The sequence below is a fragment of the Scyliorhinus torazame genome, chromosome 22 (genome assembly GCF_047496885.1).
Source record: "Scyliorhinus torazame isolate Kashiwa2021f chromosome 22, sScyTor2.1, whole genome shotgun sequence".
Classification (NCBI taxonomy): domain Eukaryota; kingdom Metazoa; phylum Chordata; class Chondrichthyes; order Carcharhiniformes; family Scyliorhinidae; genus Scyliorhinus; species Scyliorhinus torazame.
The window spans coordinates 51,249,178-51,267,502 of record NC_092728.1 but is presented as its reverse complement, the minus strand read 5'-3'; the positions used below and the strand labels follow the sequence as shown (position 1 = coordinate 51,267,502).

The following is an 18,325-nucleotide window of genomic DNA, read 5'->3' as shown; positions in this document are numbered from 1 at the left end:
AGGGAGACACCAGTGCGTGTCAGGGTGGCAGCAGGAAGCGCAAGTGGGTGAGTGGGACTTCCTTTGGGGACTTCCAACCTGACTGGACTGAAAGGACAATCTTTGATGCAAAACCCAGAGTGAGAAATCTGGGGCCAGCCATTATTAAACCAGCCATTGGCAAGACCATTAGACTTGGATGTGTATGCACATTACATATTTTATTCTGTAGTTTTAATCACAGCAGCACCTCTAGTCAATTGCAACAGTAGGGAACTTTTATAGAGGCGAGCCTCATTATTGACTGCTTGTCCAAGTCGACAACACACCTGTAAATATTACATTTCTACAATGTAGTTGAGCTGTGCAGATAACCACAGCTGTACCGTAACAAAGGGATAATTGACAGCAACCGCCTATGAATGCCTTTCACTATTATATTAGGCATTTGATATTATAGTCCAACTGTATACTCAACATCTAAATATGTATTTGTCCGTTAAAATTTTTGATTTCTTCAAAGGGTCAAAGGGGAATTTTCTAGAGTATTTTATTTCCTCCTTATTGGCACTCTTTTTTGCTTTTCTCAATAGGCGATATGGCTGAAGGGAAATGAAGAAAGCTTCTGATCGTGAGGTTCCAGCCATCGTGAGTGAAGCTCGATGGGCGAGCTGATCTTTTCCTGCCCAACATTTCTATAAATGGTTAAGAGCGACAGAATACAGCCCGAAGTGACAAATCACATGCTGAGTAGCTGGATTGTTGGATCTGTCCAGCAGTGGTGCTGGGGAGCAGGAACACCGGCACAAAGTGCCAATCTGGACTGCTGCTGCCTCGTTTTCATCTGTAAGAAACAGACAGTCCGTTGAAAAGTTCAACAGCTACCAAGTCCCAGAAATCCAGTTCCTCCTAGTGTTCTCATAACATTGTCACTCCCAAGTATCACTCCCAAAGTAGTCAGAGATTTTAAAGTGCCCAATTCTTTTTTTCCCTCCAATTAAGAGGCAATTTAGCGTGGCCAATCCACCTACCTGCACATCTTTGGATTGTCGGGGTGAGACCCATGCAGACACGGGGAAAATGTGCAAACTCCACACGGACCCGGGGCCAGGATCGAACCTGGGTCCTCGGCGTTGTGAGGCAGCAGTGCTAACCACTGCGCCACCGTGCCACCCAAGTATTCAGAGATGAGTGGAGACAACACACACCAATCCCTGTATACCCCCAAGTATTTAGAGTGCAAGGCTGAATGGAGAGGACGGATGCTAATGTAATCAAAGTTACAGGTTAACTTATTAATCTGCTGAAAAAATATGTGCAGAACATTTACCAACAGCTACTCACTTCTATGCCTATTCCTCAATTTCCTCCCTTCTGTTAGCTTTAACAGAAAATGTAGTGATTCTCTCTTAGATTACAGGTTTTCCTTTAAAAGGTAACTTCCATGGGGGTGAAAATTTGGGGTTTACGCAGCAAATAACAGATGCACAGTTTGTATTCATTCTCAAGAATGAATGGGCAACACTGGCAAGGCCAGCATTTATCATTTATGCTTAGCTGCCCTGAGATTGGGTAATTTGGGCAGTAATGGCAACCACACTTTTGTTGGACTGAGATCACAGGGGCCAGACTCAGTATGGTAAGGATGGCTGGGTTCCATTTCTAAAGGTTCAAACTGTGGGGAGATACGCGATCCAAGCTGTAAGACTGCTAGAATTTCAAGTACTTCAATTTGAAACCATCTAAAAATCAGCATTGTGTACAATAAACCAACTAAAACAGACCAAAATCAAATTCACAGACACACACAATGTAAGCATCCTATCCATGAGCCCAATGTCCAGCACCTTTTGCTCAGAAGGTCCATGGGTGGAGGGAAAGAATTCAAACAAAGACAGAACTTAAACTTGTTCATTACTTACCATGCTTCTCCACACAGTTTCCTTTCTCGTCTTCAACAAACTGAGAGAGGCAAGGGCCACACTTATCCAATCCCAGTGTGCAAATTTCCCGTCGTTGCATGGTGCAGTCCAGATTTCTGGGGCAGGTCGCAGCTGAAAGACATAAGTGCAACGGTTTTGTACACTTTAGAAAGGCCAACAACAGACAAAACAAACTCTTTATTCCATCTTCAGTACCATTGGTCATCATTTATTTCCTAACTCTGTCCCTGTTCAAATTGGTTTCTTAGAGACTTTAGAGTGCTGAAGGCACATGTGACATGTGATGTGCAGCAAAACAGCTATTCCAGTTTGTAGAGGAGACAGTGGAGGCCTTGTGCCTCCTGTGTGCGTTAAATCAATACTAGTCAATACACACTCCCTACTCAATGAATTTCCACCACCAGCACAAGTGACACCGGTGCTGTCAACAACACTATATTAAATATAGTACAGCATATTTACTTTCTATAAATGTGCTTTTTAGGACACTGAGAAATTTCATTATGTCACAAATTTGTGATGCAACCAAATTACACAAGTAGAGAAGAGTGCACGTGCCAGATTTAAAGTTGTTTAAAGTTATCAGATGTGTTGACAAGAGTAAAAATAATAAACAGGTCGGTTGGTAACGAAAGAATACAGATTTTAGATAATTAACAAACAAAATGGTAGATGAAAAATTGTGTTTCGGGTTATGATCCAGAAAACATTCTCAAAGGATAGCAACGCACTTCTGCAACTTTTCACAATCTATTGGATATATACTTGAAAATGAAAAGACTGCAACACAATAGCAATATTGTGGTGTGAAAGAGGGCAGTGTGAGGAGGGGGGGGGGGGGCGGAGAACGAAGTGGGAGGCAGCGCGGGGGACGGCGACAGAGGCAGCGCGGAAAACGGACGACAGAGACAGCGCGAGGGGAACGGACGACAGAGACAGCGCGAGGGGAACGGACGACAGAGACAGCGCGAGGGGAACGGACGACAGAGACAGCGCGAGGGGAACGGACGACAGAGACAGCGCGAGGGGAACGGACGACAGAGACAGCGCGAGGGGAACGGACGACAGAGACAGCGCGAGGGGAACGGACGACAGAGACAGCGCGAGGGGAACGGACGACAGAGGCAGCGCGAGGGGAACGGACGACAGAGGCAGCGCGGGGGACGACGACAGAGACAGCGCGGGGGACGACGACAGAGACAGCGCGGGGGACGACGACAGAGACAGCGCGGGGGACGACGACAGAGACAGCGCGGGGGACGACGACAGAGACAGCGCGGGGGACGACGACAGAGACAGCGCGGGGGACGACGACAGAGACAGCGCGGGGGACGACGACAGAGACAGCGCGGGGGACGACGACAGAGACAGCGCGGGGGACGACGACAGAGACAGCGCGGGGGACGACGACAGAGACAGCGCGGGGGACGACGACAGAGACAGCGCGGGGGACGACGACAGAGACAGCGCGGGGGACGACGACAGAGACAGCGCGGGGGACGACGACAGAGACAGCGCGGGGGACGACGACAGAGACAGCGCGGGGGACGACGACAGAGACAGCGCGGGGGACGACGACAGAGACAGCGCGGGGGACGACGACAGAGACAGCGCGGGGGACGACGACAGAGACAGCGCGGGGGACGACGACAGAGACAGCGCGGGGGACGACGACAGAGACAGCGCGGGGGACGACGACAGAGACAGCGCGGGGGACGACGACAGAGACAGCGCGGGGGACGACGACAGAGACAGCGCGGGGGACGACGACAGAGACAGCGCGGGGGACGACGACAGAGACAGCGCGGGGGACGACGACAGAGACAGCGCGGGGGACGACGACAGAGACAGCGCGGTGGGGGGTGACGACAGTGACAGCGCGGTGGGGGGTGACGACAGTGACAGCGCGGGGGATGATGACAGACAACGCAGGGGGGAAACGACAGAGACTGCGCGGTGGGGACGACGACAGACGCAGCGCGGGGGACGACGACAGACGCAGCGCGGGGGACGACGACAGAGACAACGCGGGGGACGACGACAGAGACAACGCGGGGGACGACGACAGAGACAACGCGGGGGACGACGACAGAGACAACGCGGGGGACGACGACAGAGACAACGCGGGGGACGACGACAGAGACAACGCGGGGGACGACGACAGAGACAACGCGCGAGGGAACGACAGAGACAGCGTGGTGGGGACGACGACAGACGCAGCATGGGGGACGACGATAGAGGCAGCGCGGGGACGACGACAGAGACAGCGCGGGGGACAATGACAGACAATGCGGGGAGTAACGACAGAGACTGCGTGGTGGGGACGACGACAGACGCAGCGCGGGGGACGACGATAGAGGCAGCGTGGGGGACGACGAGAGCGCGGGGGACGACGACAGTGACAGTGCGGGGACGACGACAGAGACAACGCTGGAGGGAATGACAGAGACAGCGCGGTGGGGACGACAACAGACGCAGCACAAGATCCTAACCCACCACATCTTTATGAGATGGGGACTCCCCCGCAGCATTGAATCCGACCAAGGCTCCCATTTTACGGGACGTGTCATGAAGAACGTCCTCACGATATTTGGCATGACCCAAAAATTCCACATCGCATAGCACCCCCAGTCAAGTGGTATAGTGGAGCGCATGAATCGGACCCTAAAATCCACCCTCAGAAAAATGGTCCAGCAAAACAACACCACTTGGGATACAGTCCACCCTTTTGCACTGATGTTTTTGCAAAATACAGTTTCAACTTCCAGAGGTTACACCCCACACACCCTCATGACCGGACGGCCCATGAAAGGCACAGAATTTTTATTGGGATTAGATTTGACCAGCCCCGAAGTGACAGCCCTCACACACGAGAAAGCAGTAGAACAATTAGTGGAAAATGTAAAAATGGCTCAGGTAGCAGCCGCAGTGAAATTGGGCACAAGAAAGAAACAGAGCAAGGCCTGTTTCGATAAGACAGTGCATGCGACTGAGTTCAGTGTAGGACAGCAAGTCATGCTCTCCGTATACAGCCCCAGCACATTCCTGTCACCTAAATATTCGGGTCCGTACTCCATTGCGGACAAAGTAAGCCCTTCAGTCTGCAAAATAAAGTACCCCAATGGAAAGACTGCCTGGTTCCACATCAACCAGCTCAAGGCATATGGAACACAGTCTAACCACGCACACCACATCATGCTCGACGCAGCACACCACACCCCACCCACAGCCACGGTAACCCTACCCTCCCCCAACACGTCCAGCCCAGCCACGGACTCAACCCCGACTCCACCCCCGAACTATAGACTCCGCCCCAAAACGCCCACAGACAGCAGCAGCAGCGACAGCGACTGGGACTCGGACAATAGCCACAGCACGCCTCCCTACTAGCCCCATGCAACAGGACCCACATCCAGCGAATCTGACCACGATTCGAGTGGTCCCTTCACGATCACTTTCCTAAACAAACCCCACCACCGACCTACAATGACGACCTCGATTCCGTCCCCACAGAGCTAGACACCACCTTTTGCACCGAGATAATTCATACAGACTCATCCGGAATGACGAGAGCAATCCCAAATCACACCATGCAGCCCTATCAGCCCTGATACACTCGAGAGTTTGGCATCCGGGAGAAGATGGCGACTTTGAGTCTGACTCCCAAAACAAGAACCCCTTTGCGACCCTGTTCGCAACCGATAACTGAGGTGTCCAGATGATGTTTTAAAAGGAACCGCTTGGGAGAAAACGGTGTATTTTCTGATGGAACCTGCAGCATGTTTAATGTTGTTTGTACTAGTATTGTTAATTGTTGTATGTCAGACCGGAATTTTTTTTATCCAGGGCCCCATGCCACCACCCTTCCAATGCCCACTGGCAGTCAGAGAAACTAGTTAGTCTCGGACGCCAGTTCAGAGGAACTAGTTTGTCGACAGGTACACAGACCCCCGTTCGTAACTGCTCTTCTGGTTCGAAGGTAGAACCAATACGGCAACCCCCACGATGACTACATTTCTTGCCCGTTCTTGTCGGTTGCTCAGGCAGTGGAGAAACGGCATTGGGACCCGCCCTGCCTGGGAACACCCCTCCTCTGGTCAGCTACGCTCGGGTAGAGGACACACGGCATTGGTCACCGTCCTACCCAGGGATTCCATCCAAATCTTATCAGTCGCGGCCCACACGCACCTCATTTCGGCAATTTTGTTCAAAAAGTTTTGGTTTGTTTTCAGGTAACCCTTAGGTTGCCAACCCTCTGCTATTTAGATCCTCAAACATTTGAATGGTAAATCGCACAGCCTGCGAGACGGCTCGCACTGTTTCAGTATTTTTTAAGTGTGTCTTGTCCTGAATATTCGGTTAAAAGAAAAATGAGCGAGTCACACATAGTGACCTATTATAAAGGGAGTAATTGGCACTAAAGGACAGACAGGCTATCATACGAGATATTAAACCTATATAATAACAGACACTATGCTTGATCCCACAGAACTCCAGAACCACAGAAGAGAAGAGAAAAGAGAGAAGAACAACCATGAGGCTCATTACCATAATGGACATTTGGTTGCACGCGAACCCCCTGACCTCAACCCTCCCAGGTTAATGATTCACTTCCCCATAGCACCCAGAGCCCAGTCACAAGCGGCACCACACCATCTTGGTGTGACAGGTTTATAATCTGGTACTCCCTGTCCTACTTGATAGAATCCCTACTAGTATTGGCGATACTCTGCTGCATCGTGAAATGAAAAATGAAAATCGCTTATTGTCACAAGTAGGCTTCAAATGAAGTTACTGTGAAAAGCCCCTAGTCGCCACATTCCGGCGCCTGTTCGGGGAGGCTGTTACAGGAAGACTATTCGTCTGAGGAAATGGAGGAGAGCCTACCGCGCACCCTCGCACCCCGGTATATAGGATAAGATCCCCTATTTTTGGATACGACCAGACCCCCGACCCCCGCGATCTGTAATAAAGAATATTCGCTTGCGTTTTTTGTGAATAAAGAAATGTTTCATGAGCGATTGTACAATCCTGAGCTTGACTGCCATGCCAGGAAAAATGTGTAATGCTGCTATGATTTTGTGTGTTTTGTTTGGGAAGTTAGTATGATTGAATGTTTGAGTGAGTGTAGTTTATTAAGGATAGTTAGAGGTACCGATTTTCGTATTTTGTAATGCATGTCCCTGTTTGACAGAGCACCCCTCAGAATTGTCAATTAAAATTTTTTTTGCATAGTTCTGGTCAGTGTCGAGGCCATAGAAGAGTGCTCGCCGGGTCAGGGAATGAAGAACAACGCAGTTATGTGATCCTTCGCGCTTCGCATTAGGATCACAAGGAGGGAGTGCAGCCACCTGGGTTGGCCAATTCCCGATGTAAAATGGAGAACAGCAAAGGCTGAAGGGAATTCAGCCAACACAGGCAGAAACTAGCAGATGCAAGTTACTGTGTATTAAACTCTGCAAAAGCCCAGACAGCATCGATACAAGCAGCCATCTGTATAATAATGTAGCAGCCATCTACATACTAGTGCACGATCCCCGGCAACAATCTAAACATTTGAGAGAAACAAGGCCAAGTCAGACTCCTCGGCGCCAGCAGGAGGCAACACAAAAGAGGTTAACGGACACCTAAAGACCGCCCATCGATCAGGGAACCGCTCAAGTATTGGAGAAATCGAACCAAGCGATTGGAACAAAGTCCAATCACTTGGAACCAGGTACGGGGACCGCCCCGAAAGGCGGGAAGCCCCTGGGGACTATAAAGTAAAGCCCCGAAGTTCAAATCGTCCTTCTTGACAGGGTCACTCAGCAACGCGAACCAACCCTTGACAGTGACCTGTTCAGCTGTCGCCGAAGAATGTAAGTCCCAAATCAACGCTCGCTATGAGGTAGGCGCTCCTAGCTACCAATCCATACCAGCTTTTGAATCCCGCAGACTCAGAACCCGAACGAAAGGCCATTTGTTCCCCTGACCTGGTGGGCTAGTCCGAAGCTAAGTATTGGCCTGTTAGTGATAGAAATAGCTTAGAAGTAGAGTTTATGCATGAGTAGATTTGACTGTGTGTAAATAAATGTGCTTTGATTTGAATCTTACTAATTGGTGTATTGAGTTATTGATCATTACTTGAACCTCGGGGCGGTATCATAAAGATACCTGGCGACTCGAGAGCAAAGGTTATAAAACAGAGCCAATTGAACCAACCAAAAGTTAGCAACAACAGAGCGGGGGCAACGACAGACAGCGCGGGGGGGGAACGACGACAGAGACAGCGGGGGGGGGGGGGGGGGACGACAGAGACAGCGCGGGGGGGGGGAACGACAGAGGCAGCGCGGGGGGGGAAACGACAGAGGCAGCGCGGGGGGGGAAACGACAGAGGCAGCGCGGGGGGGGAAACGACAGAGGCAGCGCGGGGGGGGAAACGACAGAGGCAGCGCGGGGGGGGAAACGACAGAGGCAGCGCGGGGGGGGAAACGACAGAGGCAGCGCGGGGGGGGAAACGACAGAGGCAGCGCGGGGGGGGAAACGACAGAGGCAGCGCGGGGGGGGAAACGACAGAGGCAGCGCGGGGGGGGAAACGACAGAGGCAGCGCGGGGGGGGAAACGACAGAGGCAGCGCGGGGGGGGAAACGACAGAGGCAGCGCGGGGGGGGAAACGACAGAGGCAGCGCGGGGGGGGAAACGACAGAGGCAGCGCGGGGGGGGAAACGACAGAGGCAGCGCGGGGGGGGAAACGACAGAGGCAGCGCGGGGGGGGAAACGACAGAGGCAGCGCGGGGGGGGAAACGACAGAGGCAGCGCGGGGGGGGAAACGACAGAGGCAGCGCGGGGGGGGAAACGACAGAGGCAGCGCGGGGGGGGAAACGACAGAGGCAGCGCGGGGGGGGAAACGACAGAGGCAGCGCGGGGGGGGAAACGACAGAGGCAGCGCGGGGGGGGAAACGACAGAGGCAGCGCGGGGGGGGAAACGACAGAGGCAGCGCGGGGGGGGAAACGACAGAGGCAGCGCGGGGGGGGAAACGACAGAGGCAGCGCGGGGGGGGAAACGACAGAGGCAGCGCGGGGGGGGAAACGACAGAGGCAGCGCGGGGGGGGAAACGACAGAGGCAGCGCGGGGGGGGAAACGACAGAGGCAGCGCGGGGGGGGAGACAACAGAGACAGCGCGGGGGGAACGACGACAGAGACAGCGCGGGGGGAACGACGACAGAGACAGCGCGGGGGGAACGACGACAGAGACAGCGCGGGGGGAACGACGACAGAGACAGCGCGGGGGGAACGACGACAGAGACAGCGCGGGGGGAACGACGACAGAGACAGCGCGGGGGGAACGACGACAGAGACAGCGCGGGGGGAACGACGACAGAGACAGCGCGGGGGGAACGACGACAGAGACAGCGCGGGGGGAACGACGACAGAGACAGCGCGGGGGGAACGACGACAGAGACAGCGCGGGGGGAACGACGACAGAGACAGCGCGGGGGGAACGACGACAGAGACAGCGCGGGGGGAACGACGACAGAGACAGCGCGGGGGGAACGACGACAGAGACAGCGCGGGGGGAACGACGACAGAGACAGCGCGGGGGGAACGACGACAGAGACAGCGCGGGGGGAACGACGACAGAGACAGCGCGGGGGGAACGACGACAGAGACAGCGCGGGGGGAACGACGACAGAGACAGCGCGGGGGGAACGACGACAGAGACAGCGCGGGGGGAACGACGACAGAGACAGCGCGGGGGGAACGACGACAGAGACTGAGGTGGGGACGGACGACAGAGACAGCGCGAGGGGAACGACGACAGAGACAGCGCGAGGGGAACGACGACAGAGACAGCGCGAGGGGAACGACGACAGAGACAGCGCGAGGGGAACGACGAGAGACAGCGCGAGGGGAACGACGAGAGACAGCGCGAGGGGAACGACGACAGAGACAGCGCGAGGGGAACGACGACAGAGACAGCGCGAGGGGAACGACGACAGAGACAGCGCGAGGGGAACGACGACAGAGACAGCGCGAGGGGAACGACGACAGAGACAACGCGAGGGGAACGACGACAGAGACAGCGCGAGGGGAACGACGACAGAGACAGCGCGAGGGGAACGGACGACAGAGACAGCGCGAGGGGAACGACGACAGAGACAGCGCGAGGGGAACGACGACAGAGACAGCGCGAGGGGAACGACGACAGAGACAGCGCGAGGGGAACGACGACAGAGACAGCGCGAGGGGAACGACGACAGAGACAGCGCGAGGGGAACGACGACAGAGACAGCGCGAGGGGAACGACGACAGAGACAGCGCGAGGGGAACGACGACAGAGACAGCGCGAGGGGAACGACGACAGAGACAGCGCGAGGGGAACGACGACAGAGACAGCGCGAGGGGAACGACGACAGAGACAGCGCGAGGGGAACGACGACAGAGACAGCGCGAGGGGAACGACGACAGAGACAGCGCGAGGGGAACGACGACAGAGACAGCGCGAGGGGAACGACGACAGAGACAGCGCGAGGGGAACGACGACAGAGACAGCGCGAGGGGAACGACGACAGAGACAGCGCGAGGGGAACGACGACAGAGACAGCGCGAGGGGAACGACGACAGAGACAGCGCGGGGGGGAACGACGACAGAGACAGCGCGGGGGGGGGAACGACGACAGAGACAGCGCGAGGGGAACGACGACAGAGACTGAGCGGGGGCGGACGACAGAGACAGCATGGGGGGGAATGACGACAGAGGCAGCGCGGGCGGGGGGGGGGACAGAGACAGCGCGGGCAGGGGGGGGACAGAGACAGCGCGTGGGGTACTGAGACAGCGCGGGGGGGACGACAGAGACAGCATGTGGGGGACGGCGAGACAGTGTGAGACAGGCACAAAGTACAACAGCAAGGAAATCATGCCAAGTCTTTTGTTGGTTTGACCATAACTGGAATAGAGGGTCCAATTTATAGCAGCCTGCACCAGCTCCCCACCCTCTTACACTGTGCGAGCGACGCAGTAGCATAGTGTTTAGCACTGTTGCTTCACAGCGCCAGGGTCCCAGATTAGATTCCCAGCTTGGGTCACTGTCTGTGCTGAGTCTGCACGTTCTCCCAGTGTCTGCGTGGGTTTCCTCCGGGTGCTCCAGTTTCCTCCCACAGTCCAAAGACGTGCAGGTTAGGTGGATTGGACATTGTGAATTCTCCCTCCGTGTACCCGAACAGGGGCCGGAATGTGGCGACTAGGGACTTTTCACAGTAACCTCATTGCAGTGTTAATGTCAGCCTACTTGTGACAATAGGTGGATTTGCCATGATAAATTGCCCTTAGTGTCCAAAACAGTGAGGAGGTGTTATTGGGTTACGGGGTGGGGTGGAAGTGAGGGCTTAAGTGGGTCGGTGCAGACTCGATGGGCCGAATGGCCTCCTTCTGCACTGTATGTTCTAATAAAGATTATTATTATTAAATTCTGGGAACTGCAAGAGCTCAGAGGTGGTTCAAAGGAGATTCACTAAAACAGTACCAGGGTGAGGGACTTCAGGCTGGGATTGATCCTGGACCAGAAAAAAGATTTGTGAAAAGTTTAATAGAGACATTCAACATCATAATCAGCACTTCACAAGATGAACACAGAGGGTAAAAGCAAATTAATGTGGATGCTGGAATCTGATACGAAAGAGAAAATGCTGGAAAATCTCAGCAGGTCTGGCAGCATCTGTAGGGAGAGAAAATAGCTAACGTTTCGAGTCCGATGACTCTTTGTCAAAGCTAACAGAGAAAGTGGGAAATATTTATGCTGTGGAGTAAGAATGAAAGATGAGTCATAGCCACAGAAACCCAGAGAAACGGGGTGCTCATAGCCACAGAAACCAAGGGGAAAGTGCTAATGGCCGTCCCCAGAGAGAACAAAAGGTGTGAAAGGCCAAACAGCAGAGAAACTAACATCAGAGGATGAACTGTAGATGGGGGGCAGGGGAAGGGGGAAGCAATGAGGAGAAAGGGTAAGGAAAGGTGGATAAGATGGTGGGGGGAGGTTAATATATATTAAGAAAGACAAGAAAGAAAGAAATGGTAAAAGACAGTTAAAATGAAATGGGATGAAAACAAATGGGTGAGGTAGAGCTGATCATCTGAAGTTGTTGAATTCAATGTTGAGACCAGAAGGCTGTAGCGTGCCTAACAGGAAGATTAGGCACTGACTGTTCCTCCAGTTTGTGTTGAGCTTCACTGGAACATTGCAGCAGGCCAAGGACAGACATGTGGGCATGGGAGCAGGGTAGTGTGCCAAAATGGCAAGCAACGGAAGGTCAGGGTCCTGAATGCACACAGACGGAAGATGCTCAGCAAAGCGATCACCCAGTCTGCGTTTGATCTCTCCGATACAGAGACGACCACATTGGGAGCATCGAATGCAGTGGACCAAATTGGAAGAGACGCAAGTGAAACGCTGCTTAACCTGGAATGAGTGTTTTGGGCCTGGGATGTTAAGCATGGAAGAGGTAAAGGGACAGGCGTTATACCTTCTGCGATTGCATGGGAAGGTGCCATGGGTGATGGTAGAGGTAGTGGGTATGGTGGAGGAGTGGACTTGATTATCTCGGAGGGAACCGTCTCTGGGGAATGCTGACAGATGGAGTGAAGGGAAGATGTGTTTGGTGGTGGCATTTGGTGGTGAACACAAGAGGGTTTGACTGCGGCGCTATGCGTGGAAGAAGCTCTCTTGCTCCTTCTGACCCATAGCAATACCATAAAAAGCATTTACTTGCATGACCTGACTGCTCCCACACTTCCTTTAACTGGTCCTTACCCCAGTCATGGGAGACCTACCCAGTAAGCATTAAATTTAAATGGCTGCTAGAGTCTGAGGAAGAGAGGCTCATTAGTATACTATAATCGCAGACTTGCATCTCCTCAGCAAGTTATGCAGATACCACCATTCTCGCCGCGGTTAACCGGTTTGTGGTGGTGGTTTGGGGGTCCAGTTTCACCGATTCACCCATTAATAAAACCAATAAGAATGCCAAGCACTGCAACATACTAATAATAACAAATCCAAGACACTTGTCAATACTTGTCTGAGAGTTTAACTGGACCAGACAGCAACCGCTGTTAAAATGGGAAAGCCGCCAGCACAATCTTTTGAAAAATGTCAGCAAACATTATTCCCAATAAATGACAAATAGGCTCAGATAGGCTCAGTAACGACAATTGTTTAAAAATAGGATCACAAAGGAAAATCTTAGGTTCAAAGTAAAACTCAATGCAAAGTGAAAATTGCCATTTTTTTTTTTTTTTTTTTTTTTAAATGGCTCAAGACGAGAGGATCAATTTCTGGTTGCTCTTCGAGCACCTAATCGTTCTGGGATATATTGTCACTAGTTCCCTTTCTGTCCCTCACCCAATTGAACTGTCCCCACACAAGGGATGTCAGTAGGCTATTTGCTTATCAGTCAGGCACTTGGGCTGAATTTTCCCCTTCCTTGACCAAGAGTGCTGAGGCCAATTTTTCAACACCCGGCCAGTAAGTGTGGCATCAAATCTAGCATTGCCTAGTTTCTATAGCTCACTTATATGCCATCAAGCAGCTTAACAGAATTCGTCATTGTAAATTTCAGTCATATTTTGCGACCAACTGTATAATGGTTTCAGGTGTCTCCAAGTAACCTATTGCAACGCCAAGGATACGGACACAAGGGTATCAAACCTCTTTGATCAGAATGCTTGCATGAATTTGAACACAACCCATGTGGAAATGTTGGGAAAGTAAATATTGCTGCTGGAAGACAGGTGCAAAACCTTTCCTAACGGAAGATCATCAGCATGAAACGGTAACTCTGTTTCTCTCACCACCAATGCTGCCAGATGTGCTGAGTATTTCCATCATTTTCTGTTCTTATTTCAGTTTAGTACGGAGGATGGAAACTCATTCCCATTCTCAGGTCAGGAGCACCAGTCTCCTCAATGCACTTACTTTTGGGGGTATACTACAGGCCTCCTGGGGGTATACTACAGGCCTCCCAACAGCCAGCGGGAGATAGAGGAGCAGATAGGTAGACAGATTTTGGAAAAGAGTAAAAACAACAGGGTTGTGGTGATGGGAGACTTCAACTTCCCCAATATTGACTGGGACTCACTTAGTGCCAGGGGCTTAGACGGGGCGGAGTTTGTAAGGAGCATCCAGGAGGGCTTCTTAAAACAATATGTAAACAGTCCAACTAGGGAAGGGGCGGTACTGGACCTGGTATTGGGGAATGAGCCCGGCCAGGTGGTAGATGTTTCAGTAGGGGAGCATTTCGGTAACAGTGACCACAATTCAGTAAGCTTTAAAGTACTAGTGGACAAGGATGAGAGTGGTCCTAGGATGAATGTGCTAAATTGGGGGAAGGCTAATGATAACAATATTAGGCGGGAACTGAAGAACATAGATTGGGGGCGGATGTTTGAGGGCAAATCAACATCTGACATGTGGGAGGCGTTCAAGTGTCAGTTGAAAGGAATACAGGACAGGCATGTTCCTGTGAGGAAGAAAAATAAATACGGCAATTTTCGGGAACCTTGGATGACGAGTGATATTGTAGGCCTCGTCAAAAAGAAAAAGGAGGCATTTGTCAGGGCTAAAAGGCTGGGAACAGACGAAGCCTGCGTGGCATATAAGGAAAGTAGGAAGGAACTTAAGCAAGGAGTCAGGAGGGCTAGAAGGGGTCATGAAAAGTCATTGGCAAATAGGGTTAAGGAAAATCCCAAGGCTTTTTACACGTACATAAAAAGCAAGAGGGTAGCCAGGGAAAGGGTTGGCCCACTGAAGGATAGGCAAGGGAATCTATGTGTGGAGCCAGAGGAAATGGGCGAGGTACTAAATGAATATTTTGCATCAGTATTCACCAAAGAGAAGGAATTGGTAGATGTTGAGTCTGGAGAAGGGGGTGTAGATAGCCTGGGTCACATTGTGATCCAAAAAGACGAGGTGTTGGGTGTCTTAAAAAATATTAAGGTAGATAAGTCCCCAGGGCCTGATGGGATCTACCCCAGAATACTGAAGGAGGCTGGAGAGGAAATTGCTGAGGCCTTGACAGAAATCTTTGGATCCTCGCTGTCTTCAGGGGATGTCCCGGAGGACTGGAGAATAGCCAATGTTGTTCCTCTGTTTAAGAAGGGTAGCAAGGATAATCCCGGGAACTACAGGCCGGTGAGCCTTACTTCAGTGGTAGGGAAATTACTGGAGAGAATTCTTCGAGACAGGATCTACTCCCATTTGGAAGCAAATGGACGTATTAGTGAGAGGCAGCACGGTTTTGTGAAGGGGAGGTCGTGTCTCACTAACTTGATAGAGTTTTTCGAGGAGGTCACTAAGATGATTGATGCAGGTAGGGCAGTAGATGTTGTCTATATGGACTTCAGTAAGGCCTTTGACAAGGTCCCTCATGGTAGACTAGTACAAAAGGTGAAGTCACACGGGATCAGGGGTGAACTGGCAAGGTGGATACAGAACTGGCTAGGCCATAGAAGGCAGAGGGTAGCAATGGAGGGATGCTTTTCTAATTGGAGGGCTGTAACCAGTGGTGTTCCACAGGGATCAGTGTTGGGACCTTTGCTGTTTGTAGTATATATAAATGATTTGGAGGAAAATGTAACTGGTCTGATTAGTAAGTTTGCAGACGACACAAAGGTTGGTGGAATTGCGGATAGCGATGAGGACTGTCAGAGGATACAGCAGGATTTAGATTGTCTGGAGACTTGGGCGGAGAGATGGCAGATGGAGTTTAATCCGGACAAATGTGAGGTAATGCATTTTGGAAGGGCTAATGCAGGTAGGGAATATACAGTGAATGGTAGAACCCTCAAGAGTATTGAAAGTCAAAGAGATCTAGGAGTACAGGTCCACAGGTCATTGAAAGGGGCAACACAGGTGGAGAAGGTAGTCAAGAAGGCATACGGCATGCTTGCCTTCATTGGCCGGGGCATTGAGTATAAGAATTGGCAAGTCATGTTGCAGCTGTATAGAACCTTAGTTAGGCCACACTTGGAGTATAGTGTTCAATTCTGGTCGCCACACTACCAGAAGGATGTGGAGGCTTTAGAGAGGGTGCAGAAGAGATTTACCAGAATGTTGCCTGGTATGGAGGGCATAAGCTATGAGGAGCGATTGAATAAACTCGGTTTGTTCTCACTGGAACGAAGGAGGTTGAGGGGCGACCTGATAGAGGTATACAAAATTATGAGGGGCATAGACAGAGTGGATAGTCAGAGGCTTTTCCCCAGGGTAGAGGGGTCAATTACTAGGGGGCATGGGTTTAAGGTGAGAGGGGCAAGGTTTAGAGTAGATGTACGAGGCAAGTTTTTTACGCAGAGGGTAGTGGGTGCTTGGAACTCACTACCGGAGGAGGTAGTGGAAGCAGGGACGATAGGAACATTTAAGGGGCATCTTGACAAATATATGAATAGGATGGGAATAGAAGGATACGGACCCAGGAAGTGTAGAAGATTGTAGTTTAGTCGGGCAGTATGGTCGGCACGGGCTTGGAGGGCCGAAGGGCCTGTTCCTGTGCTGTACATTTCTTTGTTGTTCTTTGTTTTCCCACAATCACGTGGCTAATTGACCGAGTTGTGGAAGTTTTGTACTGATCGATTATGCCCACAGAATTAGACTTCCATAGCTTATTTAACAGCTTTTTGCAGTCAATAGATAGAGGCAAGTTGCAATCCATCAGGTTGGACTAGGTTCCATGCCAGACTGCAAATGACCAAAGCCAGTATGCAACAATTTGCATTTATATTACGTAGTAAAATGTCCCAACTTGCTATGGTAAACCACTGTAGTATATAGTGTGTGTATTGTGGTAAACTGCTACTGTGTTACATGTAATGGGGTAAACCACTGCCTGATGGCTCCGCCTCCCCTTGGGCTCGGTATAAAGGTGGCTAGTCTCCGCCTCTGCCCCAGTTCGAGATCAGAGGCCAGGAAGCTTTCTGTTTAGTTTATTAAAGCCTCAGTTATGTTCACTACTCGTCTGGTGTTCATTGGTGGCACTTCAATTTAATAAACTAAACTTCGAAGATGAATTCATCGCTCAAGCCTGATCGCCTGGAGCTGGACCCACAGGCAGCCGACGCCACTGCAACATTCGAGCACTGGCTAAGCTGCTTCGAAGCGTAACTCAGATCCTCCACCTAAGACTTCACCGACCTCCAAAAGCAGCAGATACTCAACGCACGGGTGAGCCCGCAAGTTTTCCTTCTCATCAGGGACGCCCCCTCGTATACGGAGGCGATAATGCTGCTGAAGAGACAATATGTAAAGTCCGTAAACGAGGTGTATACTAAGCACCTTCTTTCCACGAGGCGACAATGCCCTGGGGAATCACAAGCCGAATTCCTGCGTGCCTTGCGGCTACTCGGCCGGAACAGTGCTTGCCAGGCGGTATTGGCTACCCAACACACGGAGCGGTTGATCAGTGACGCCTGTGGCACAGTCATTAAATCGAACTACATCCGCCAGCGATTGCAAGAAGGGGGTACACTCGACCTCACAGGACAGTGCAGCTCTCAAACTCTCTGGAGGTGGCATTCCAGAATATGGAGGCCTACACCTCCGACCACGCGGCACCCTCGTGGACGCCGCCATCATACAACTAGAGTGTGGCGCAAGCCTGTGCCGCGCAGCAGCCCGCCAAAACACAAAGCCCGAAGTGCTACTTTTGCGGCCAGGGTAAGCATCCCAGACAACACTGCCCTGCACGGAACGCGACTTGCAATGGGTATGGGAGGAAGGGCCACTTTGCGAAAGCCTGCCAGGCCCAATCTCTCCCTAAAACCCCTAGGCCCAGCAGCGCTGCCTGCCGGGGCCACCCCCAACTGCCGCGCCACCCGCCATGTGCGACCCGTGGATGCCGCCATCTTTGATTTCGCCCGCCGCGCGCGACCCATGGGAGCACCCTCTCCAACGCCATCTCCATTGCCACCCGCCACGCGCTACCTTTGGGGGCCGTCACCTTGGGACCACTTCATCCGGTCACTCCTGTGCACTGCCACCAACGAGACCCCTCACGAACCTATGTTTGCCTTCCCCAGGAAGTCACCTCCGGGGTCTCGCTACCGTCCTGGCTGACAGTCCCAGGGCCCGTCCTCCTCTGGAAGCATGCGAGGAGTCATAAATCAGATCCCCTCGTCGAGAAGGTCCTACTCCTCCATGCCAATCCACAATATGCCTACATGGCACATAATGATGGGCAACAGGACACAGTCTCCCTCCGGGATTTGGCACCTGCAGGTTCCCCAGCGATCATCACCACCACCCCCAACCCTACACCATCTCCCTCCACCACTACACAGTTACTTCAAGATCTGGCACCTGCAGGCCCACGGGCGACCATCACCGCCACCCCCACCCACACACCGCCCCCCCCAACCACCGACTCAACTACT

At 52.3% G+C, this 18,325-nt stretch overlaps 1 protein-coding gene and 1 long non-coding RNA gene across 2 annotated transcripts in view; one reads left to right on the top strand and one right to left on the bottom strand.

Annotated features, from left to right (window-relative positions):
* The window catches only part of LOC140399084 (uncharacterized), a 43,722-nt gene extending 35,708 nt beyond the window's left edge, over window positions 1–8,014 (top strand). The window contains exons 3-4 of the long non-coding RNA XR_011937621.1: window positions 573–627; window positions 6,412–8,014. This is a non-coding gene — a long non-coding RNA (uncharacterized lncRNA). The remainder of the gene's footprint in view (window positions 1–572; window positions 628–6,411) is intronic.
* The window catches only part of LOC140399083 (neural proliferation differentiation and control protein 1-like), a 271,068-nt gene that overhangs the window by 132,794 nt on the left and 119,949 nt on the right, over window positions 1–18,325 (bottom strand). Inside the window, exon 2 of the mRNA XM_072488208.1 lies at window positions 1,902–2,033. Coding sequence (XP_072344309.1) covers window positions 1,902–2,033 — 132 coding nt within the window. The remainder of the gene's footprint in view (window positions 1–1,901; window positions 2,034–18,325) is intronic.